The following is a 9,458-nucleotide window of genomic DNA, read 5'->3' on the forward strand; positions in this document are numbered from 1 at the left end:
AGGTATTATACAAGATGGCTGCCCTTGCACAAGATGGCCACCCACATGTGGTCACAAGATGACTGGCAGGGGAGGGCAGTTGAGGGTGATCAGGCTGGCAGGGGAGTGGTTATGAGGTGATCAGGCTGGCAGGCAAGCAAGCAGTTGGAACCAGCAGTCCTGGATTGTGAGAAGGATCCCAGATTGGAGAGGGTGCAGGCTGGGCTGAGGGCCCCCCCCCCCCGCCAAGCCCAGTGCACAAATTTTGTGTACCAGGTCTCTAGTTAAATAAATAAATAAATAAATAAATAAAACAAAAACATATGCTCTGACCTGGTAGCTCAGTTGGTTTGGGTGTTTTCCCCATATGCCAAGGTTGGGGATTTAATCCCTGGGTAGAATTCTAGAATCAGCCAATGAATGTATAAATAAGTGAAACAATAAACTGATGTTTCTCTTTCCCTCCTCCTCCTGAAGTCAATAAATTAAGTGTCCTGGCTGGTGTGGCTCAGTTGGTTGAGCATAGTCCTATGCACTGAAAGGTCACCGGTTTGGTTCCCAGTCAGGGCACATGCCTAGGTTGTGTGTTCCATCCCTCGTCAAGGAGGCAGCCAATCGATATCTCTCTCACATCAATGTTTCTCTCTGTCATCTCTCTCCCTTCACTCTCTGAAAACCAATGGGAAAATATCTTTGGCTGAGAATTAACAAAAATAAAAATTTTTAAATTTTTCATGGGAAATTTAAAGAAAACAAATTGATTTCTACAGGAAGGGAAACTTCCAAATCACTTATTTGGTGTCAATTAAAGGCTGCAAATATAGAAATTGCTAGGTTCCTGTTCATTTTGCCCTGCTGATGCTCCTGTGCCCCCAAGGAAGTAAACTATGAAACCCTTAGTCTTAATTCACAAGGACTACAATATTATGACTACATGTTAGGATTAGAACAGGACTAGTGAATAATGGTTTAACTAGTTATAGTCATAGCTTTATTTCTTTTTCCTTTTTTTAAATTATGGTATTATATGTGTACGTATCTTACCGTTGCCTCCCCCCACCCCACTCCCATACATGCCCTCACCCCCCAATGATTTGCATCTGTTGGTTATGCTTATATGCATGCATACAAGTCCTTCGGTTGATCTCTTATCTCTTCCACCTCTCCCTAACCTTCCTGCTGTAATTTGACAGTCTGTTTGATGCTTTACTGCCTCTGTATCTATCTTTTTGTTCATGAGTTTATAATGTTTTTATTATCCACAAATGAGTGAGATCATGTGGTATTTTTCTTTCATTGACTGGCTTATTTCACTTAGCATAATGTTCTCTAATTCCATCCAGGTTGCTGCAAATTGTAAGAATTCCTTCTTTTTTATGGCAGCATAATATTCCATTGTTTAGATGTACCATAGTTTTCTGATCCAGTCATCTGCTCATGGGCATGTAGGCTGTTTCCAAATTTTAGCTATTGTAAATTGTGCTGCTATGATATAGTCATAGCTTTAATTTCCTTTACATGAATTCCTGATGCTATTTGTAGACAAAAAAAAAAAAAAAAAAAAAAATCCAAAATCAAGAAATGGATTTTAATACTGAAAATTTTTTTTTTCAGTCAGGTTCTGTAAAAATTATTTTTCTGGATATTCCTATCAACACATTCTCATGTGCCCCCTTTCCCTCATGCTCATATTTCTAGTGGGCTAACTATACTCCAGCACTAATACCCTAACCTAGTCCTCATGTCATGTGTTTACCTTGTCTAATTTCCTCTTTCTTTACTCTCCCAGCACATAGAAAACAATTATTGGAAAAACAGATTTGCTTAAATTCTTTGGAACAAAGCCTACACTTTGTTTCCTGAAGTACTTTTAAATTTATTTTTAATGAATTAATTACAATGGAAATAATTTCAATTGATGCAGAATTTAAAATGGCTCTAGTTTCCCAGCAACAATCACACTGATCTAGGCTAATGGGAGGAGGATAGGAGAGAGAGGAGGCAGAACTTAATCAGAATTGAACTTTAAGATACATTACAGTGAAAACGTGTTGTGTTCTTTTAAAAATGTTTCAGAAGGGAAGTCCATGGTAGTTAAGAAGAACCATAATGTGTATAAATGGAAGTTCCAAACCATTTTAAAGATGTTTATCTAGAAGAAAAAGATGCTTATCTTATTGACTTGGACTACCTAAGACTAAAGCATTTGTGCAATTCCTGTATAATTTCTAAACTAATTAGGGTCTTAAAGTGATGAGGTTTTTACTATAGTTGGTTATTATAGGTGATGATTATTATAGATGATATTGTGCTGTTGTACCAATTATCCTATATAATTCTATATAATAAAAGGCTAATATGCAAATTGTCCCATGGGCTGGAGTTCTACTGACTGGAAGTTAGGTGTGTGCTGACCATCAGGGGGCGGCACAGAACATGGTTGGCGTTGGCAATGTGGCGCTGGCAGCTGTGGTAGTGGAGGTGCTGCCGGCCAGACGGGCCAGAGGAGAGAGAGACCAAGGCAGGATGGTGGGGCAGGTAAGCAGGTGGCACCAGACCAGTGCAAAGGCAGGCCCTGGCCGGTGGTAGTAGCAGGCAGTGGGGGGAGGCTGGCAGCTGGCAGCTGCTAGAGACACTACCCATGCACAAATTTTGTGTACTGGGCCTCTAGTCCCTTCTAAGATTGGAAAGCCTTTGTTTTAAAATATTTTAATTCTCAATAGAAAACATGAAGGATATTTGCCCCCTGGGCTATGGGGAAAACCACTTAAGACAGAATACTTGCTGACTCCCTCAGGCACTCATTATTGAACAATTCAAGGACTGGAGAACTTACCAGATTGGTTTTTGTTTTGTTTTTTTTTTGTAAAACCTATTTTTGTTTAAAGAGGGTAATTATATCTAAAACACATCTATTGTTCAGGTAATACTTTCACGACCATTGCTCATTTCTTAAAACTGGGGTAAACACTCTAAATTCTAATAAGAAGTAACCATACACATTTCTTACCCCATCCCACTAACTTCTTTGTCCCTTTTCTGTCTCAAGCACCTATGCAGATCTGAACTTCCCTTAATTTTCTTTGGAAGCTTAAACTACTGTATAAGGAAGCGCTTAAATGTTTGCTCATATACCCCAGCAATACCAGATGATGCTCTCTGAGCACTGACGTTTAAAGGCCCCTAACATAATTCTTTTCCTTTTCTAAATATTTAGGGGAAACTTCATTATTTTTTATTGATTTTAGAGAAAGAGGGATGGGGAGGAGGAAAGAGACAGACATCAATTTGTTGTTCCACTTACATTGGTTGATTATTATTTTTTAAAAATATTTTTTTTGACTTCAGAGAGGAAGGGTGAAACATCCATGAGAATCATTCATTGATTGACTGCCCCCTCCCCCCCCGCCCCCCCGCCCCCCCGCCCCCCCGCGCCCCTTACTGGGTATTGAGCCCACAACCCGCCCTGACAGGAATCCAACCATGACTCCTAGTTCATAGGTCCACGCTCAACCACTGAAACACACAGACCAGGGGTTAATTCCTGTTATATGCCCAGACCTGGGTCGACCTGCCACCTTGGTGTATAGGGATGACGCTCTAACTGACTGAGCAATCTGGCCATAGCTTTAAGGAAAAACTTTAAAAACAACAGCAGCAGTCTGGAGGTGGAAAGGGCCGTAGTTCCAGGAAGAAGTCCAGAAGGCATAGCGGGCGCAAAGAAACCTACTCAATGTGTATCTACAAGGTGCTAAAGCAGGTGCTCCCTGACATCGGCATCTCTTCCAGGGCAATGAGCACCATGCACTCACTAGTGAATGACGTGTTTGAGCGGCTGGCCCAGTACTCAGGCCGAACCACACTGAGGACCCGGGAAGTCCAGCCGGCAGTGCGCCTGCTGCTGCCTGGGGAGCTGGCCAAGCACGCCGTGTCCGAGGGCACCAAGGCTGTGACCAAGTACACCAGCTCCGGGTGACCTGGGCCCAAAGCTATTGTAAATAAAGGGTGAACTGCTAAAAAAAACAAAACAACCCCCCCCAAAACAAACAAACAAACAAAACCCAAACCAAACCAAACCAAACCAGAAGTCGCCTCGCCCCCTGGCCTATTTGCAGCCCTGCTGTACGGGAGCCTCAGCTACATTTCCCAAACGCGCACTGTCCGAGCAGCTCACGTCCCAACTGTGGCTTCACCTGCGGCTAAAGGCATCGGGAAATGCAGTCCTTTCTTGTGACACGGTTTATAAAAAGAAACAAATTTTTCTTGTCATATTCACCGCTTCCCACTCTAGCCGGTCAAATCTGGAACGACCCTGTCTCCGGGGTTAAGAAGACCTTGAGTATTTCGTGCCGAAGGCGGGGGCAAAGAAGAGCGGAAGAACCCTCCCCTTCCTTTTTCTTGCGCAGGCGCACGAGGGATTCTCCCATTGGTCACCTGAACTCGGAAGTAGGAGGTGGCTCCCTCCGCGCATGCGCTCAGCGTCCGGTCGGCTGTTTTCGCGATTGACGCGGCGATGAGGACCCGTTTGTACCTGCAGAATGCAGTGGGCAGGCTGGGCCTCAAATAACGGCGATTACGCAGGTTTCCACTTGGCTTCTGAAATCTTCTGCTTAAAGCGGTGACGCGTTCATGCTAAAGTACTTAAACTCTGCCGGACTGGTAGGGTTGCTCCGCGTTCTCAAACCTGTCCAACTCGGGGGAGGGGCCGTGAGAAATAGTTTCTATAGATTTCCCTGCGCCAGGCCCTGCCCTGCCCCGCGCGACTTGACTTTGGACGCCTGTGTACGTTCACAGAGTACCCAACATTAATACCTTACTTGCTGACAGCACATGGGACTTTTTAATAATATTTCTCAAGTATTTTTTTAAAATATATTTTATTGATTTTTTACAGAGAGGAAGGGAGAGAGATAAAGAACTAGAAACGACGATGAGAGAAACGTCGACCAGCTGCCTCTTACACACCCCCCACCAGGGATGTGCCCGCAACCAAGGTACATGCCCTTGACCGGAATCGAACCCGTGACCTTTCACTCCACAGACCGACGCTCTACCACTGAGCCAAACCGGTTTCGGCATATTTCTCAAGTATTTGTTTACAGAAGGAAGTGAGGAAAAACATAAGTGGTCCAAGCCATGTGTATATGGCAATTTAAAGATGATCCAGCCGAAACTGGTTTGGCTCAGTGGTAGAGGGTTGGCCTGCAGACTGAAGGGTCCCAGGTTCGATTCCGGTCAAGGGCATGTACCTTGGTTGCGGGCACATCCCTGGTGGGGGGGTGGGGGGGGTGCAAGAGGCAGCTGGTCGATGTTTCTCTCTCATCGACGTTTCTGATTCTCTCTCCCTCTCCCTCTCTGTAAAAAATCAATAAAATATATATTTTTAAAAATAAAGATGATCCAGAAATTATCACTAAAGACCGTTTATTTTTAAGTCTAATAATCTAATGTTTTAATCTTCATTTTGCTGGGCAGAAAATCAAAATACTGGGCTGCCTTGTTCAGGACCGGACGCTGAGCCAGCCTAGTGACTTGGAGCTTCAAAGCCATGGCAACAAAGGAATCAGATGCCAAAGCAGAGTCAGCCCTCACCTCATCAGCCGATCAGAGCAAACAAGTGTATGAAAAACCAAACTATACTCTCAGATGCACTCTTGTGGGACATGTGGAAGCAGTATCATCAGTTAAGTTTAGTCCTGATGGAGAGTGGCTAGCAAGTTCTTCTGCTGACAAAGTAATTATAATTTGGGGAGCCTATGATGGAAAAAAGGAGAAAATACTTCATGGTCACAGTCTGGAAATATCAGATGTTGACTGGTCATCAGATTCCAGTCGTCTTGTTTCTGCCTCAGATGATAAAACTCTAAAGATTTGGGATGTACGATCAGGAAAATGCTTGAAAACGCTGGAGGGGCACAGTAATTATGCGTTTTGCTGTAATTTCAATCCACCATCCAACCTCATAATTTCAGGATCTTTTGATGAGAGTGTGAAAATATGGGAGGTGAAAACAGGCAAGTGCCTCAAGACTTTGTCTGCTCATTCTGACCCGGTTTCTGCTGTTGATTTTAGTTGTAACGGGTCCTTGATAGCGTCAGGTAGTTATGATGGCATCTGTAGAATCTGGGATGCTGCATCAGGTCAGTGTTTAAAAACACTTGTTGATGATGATAACCCTCCTGTCTCTTTTGTAAAATTTTCTCCAAATGGTAAATACATTCTCATTGCAACTTTGGATAATACTCTTAAACTATGGGATTATAGCAGAGGCAGATGCCTGAAGACATACACTGGTCATAAAAATGAGAAATACTGCATATTTGCCAATTTTTCAGTTACTGGTGGGAAGTGGATTGTGTCTGGTTCAGAGGATAACCTAGTTTACATTTGGAACCTTCAGACTAAAGAGATTGTACAGAAATTACAAGGTCATACTGATGTTGTAATCTCAGTAGCTTGTCATCCTACAGAAAATATCATTGCATCAGCAGCATTAGGAAATGACAAAACAATTAAACTGTGGATAAGTAACTACTAAACCCTTTAGAAATCAAGTAGTAAAGCCAAGTTGGCAAAAAGTTGTATATTTTAAAAGATGTTTTCTCTTAATTTTGGCATGGTTTTGTATTTCTTCTTAACATTGTCTTGAATTATATAAGATTATAACCTAAATTTTCAAAGCAAGACAGTTGGAAAAGCAAGTCTAGAATCCAGGGCTTCTGACTTTTAATCTTGAAGTTTGTTATTAATTTCTTATGTCTGTCCTTGAATAGATTTCCATTCTATTCTTCTCAATGACTATTCTAAAGGATTGGTATATTTGAGGAATATTTAGAAGATTCACAAGACAGAATGATTAATTAAATGAGGAGAGCAAAGTAGTTTGGAATAACTCCTAGGTTTTTGGTTTGGGAGATCAGATGAATAAGAGCATAAGCCTATGATGGTGTTGGACTGGAGATGTGTGTCAGCACCACTCACACTAAGTGATAGCCTACTAAAGGGGACATGAAGTAGTTTATGGAATCAAGACTTTATTGGGAAAAATAAGTCATGGTTTGTTCTGAGAGTCTAAAACATTATAAATGGCATTTTACTGAAGGATCCCTAGATGGCTTTTCAGGTTGTGCCCTCCTCATTTTCAAACAAGCTAAATGTTGGAGTGGTGAGGCCGCTCTCTTTTACTATGTGACTGACTCACTACTTCCTATCCATGCTTCCAACTTAGTTCAGAAATCAGTACTTTGTGGAGCCATCACTGCCTGCCTGGCTCCAACCATAGTTGGCAGCTGAGTTAGATTTTATTGCTATTTCTTTTTCTTTCTTTTTTTTAAAGAAAGCATTTTTTATTATTATTTAAAAAAATATATTTGATTTCAGAGAGGAAGGAAGGAGAGATAGAAACATCAATAAGAGAATTATTGATCAGCTGCCTCTTGCACGCCCCCTACTGGGGATTGAGCAACTAAGGCATGTGCCCTTGACTGGAATTAAACCCAGAACCCTTCAATTCAAAGGCTAATGCTTTATCCACTGGTATATTATGTGTTCTGTGGAGACAAATATGTTATACTATTGATCTTTGCATTCTCAGTTTTTTTATATAGAAGGGACTCAAGTAATGTTTGATGAATGACAATGAATTATATCACCAGCACTTAATTTATTCCTTACCTGTTTTCACTTACGTTTTGGGATCAATTCCCCATACTATTATTTTTGTTTTATCTGAGTATAATCTCACATTTTAACTTTATACAAAGAAGGCTTATATAAAATATAAAATGGAAAATGGTTTCTGCCCACTACCTATAGAGACAGGGTAGACGTGAAAAAAAAAATCTAGAAATTAAGCAAAAGATAGCACAAAAGTAATTTAATTGAAAGTATCAAGAGCAAAATTGTCTTCTTTTGTGTTGTACAATATTTTATACTAGTGCTCATTAAATCTGAATTGTTTGACAAGTTCTGAAGAACATAAGATATTAAAAGTTACTAGTAGGGTATGACTGCTGAGAGGTTAGTATGTGAGGGTACTGGGAGAAGTGAGATTAGATAGGGGCAGGTCTGAAATTCAGGCCAAGAAATTTGTATTTAATCCATAAAGAGGTAGTCACTATAAGTTACTGAACAGAAAAATGACACAAAATGAGAAAAGACTGTGTGTATTCTGGTTGCATATGTGAGCTTTGGTTTAAGGAAACATTTTTTATTACAATAACTCTCCAAGATACAACACTTTATTTTTTATTTTTTTTTTTTTTCAGGGGTATAACTAGATTTTTTTCTCAGATGGTAAAAATTTTAAATACAGGAAAGAACAGCACAATCTAACAAACCCATGTTCTCTAACTCTCAGAATTTAATCTTATCATTTTATAGTATTTGCTTCTGATTTCTGAAAATCTGATAGGGTTAAAAGTGAAATCTATGTACATCTCCCTTCCCAAAGGAACTTGGTGTTTGTCCTTCCAAATCTTTTTTTAAGATACAACACTTTAAAATGCTATTTTAGAAATTAAAAATGGTATTGTTCTATGAAGAAAGATTATTTATTTTTAAATGAAGTACATTAAAATTTACCCATATTTAGAATATTGGTTTAGGTAAGATGTAACATAAATGTTCCAAAATAACTAATCTTAAATGTGTAAGAAAAAGTGCTTTTTGATAGTAAATTTTCAAGTGATAAAAATAAAAGAATTTGGTATCTAAAAAGAAGTTATGGTCAAATTACTCTAAATAAAATTTATAGACAAACATCATTAACATCAGATAGTTACAAAGCTCTAGGTAAACTGATGTATTACATTTTATTAAGCCAAGTTCCCGAACAGCTGCATTTTAATCTGCTATAAACCTCTTATGAGACCAAACAGACTGAGATGGCTGTGAGGACTTGTCATCCACTATTATTTGTGAGAGAATAAATGACTATTTAAAATAGAACCATCATCTATACCTAAATATGAGAGAGCTTAGCATCCCAGTCAAAGTGAGATATATACCAGGTGCAAATGCAACCTAGTAAGAAAATGCATTTGTGCCATAACCGGTTTGGCTCAGTGGATAGAGTGTTGGCGTTCGGACTGAAGGGTCCCAGGTTCGATTCCGGTCAAGGGCATGTACCTTGGTTGCAGGCACATCCCCAGTAGGGGTGTGCAGGAGGCAGCTGATAGATGTCTCTCTCTCACTGATGTTTGTGACTCTCCCTCTCCCTTCCTCTGTAAAAAATCAATAAAATATATTTTTTAAAATAAGAAAATGCATTTGACAGACTTTCATAATTATAAAGACAGCAGGACAAGGACCACTTAGGAATTCTAAGCCATGGAGCAGAAGAGGTGACTGCTGGTCCCAAGCAATTCAATGATGCTGGGATTTCAAAGTCCTCAGAAACTTGTGGCAAGATCATTATCATCACCTTGCTAGGACATTTTCAAGGACTGTGCTCCTAAAGCCTCTGCCAGCACACCCCA

At 40.3% G+C, this 9,458-nt stretch overlaps 1 protein-coding gene across 5 annotated transcripts; it reads left to right on the plus strand.

The window, feature by feature from the left end:
* The first annotated feature begins 4,410 nt into the window (after positions 1 to 4,410).
* On the plus strand, positions 4,411 to 9,236 carry WDR5B (WD repeat domain 5B). 5 transcript variants are annotated; one of them, XM_084871732.1, is made up of 2 exons: positions 4,411 to 4,761; positions 5,455 to 9,236. In XM_084871732.1, exon 2 carries the CDS (start codon positions 5,528 to 5,530, stop codon positions 6,515 to 6,517), a length of 990 nt encoding a protein of 329 aa, XP_084727858.1. In that variant the 5' UTR covers positions 4,411 to 4,761; positions 5,455 to 5,527; the 3' UTR covers positions 6,518 to 9,236. The 5 variants fall into 5 exon arrangements, with proteins under 5 accessions (XP_084727858.1, XP_084727859.1, XP_084727860.1 ...); XM_084871733.1 differs by having other exon boundaries at positions 4,411 to 4,638; XM_084871734.1 differs by having other exon boundaries at positions 4,411 to 4,616.
* The last annotated feature ends 222 nt before the right edge of the window (positions 9,237 to 9,458 follow it).

This window comes from Pipistrellus hanaki (genome assembly GCF_964339955.1).
Source record: "Pipistrellus hanaki genome assembly, chromosome: 2".
Lineage (NCBI taxonomy): Eukaryota > Metazoa > Chordata > Mammalia > Chiroptera > Vespertilionidae > Pipistrellus > Pipistrellus hanaki.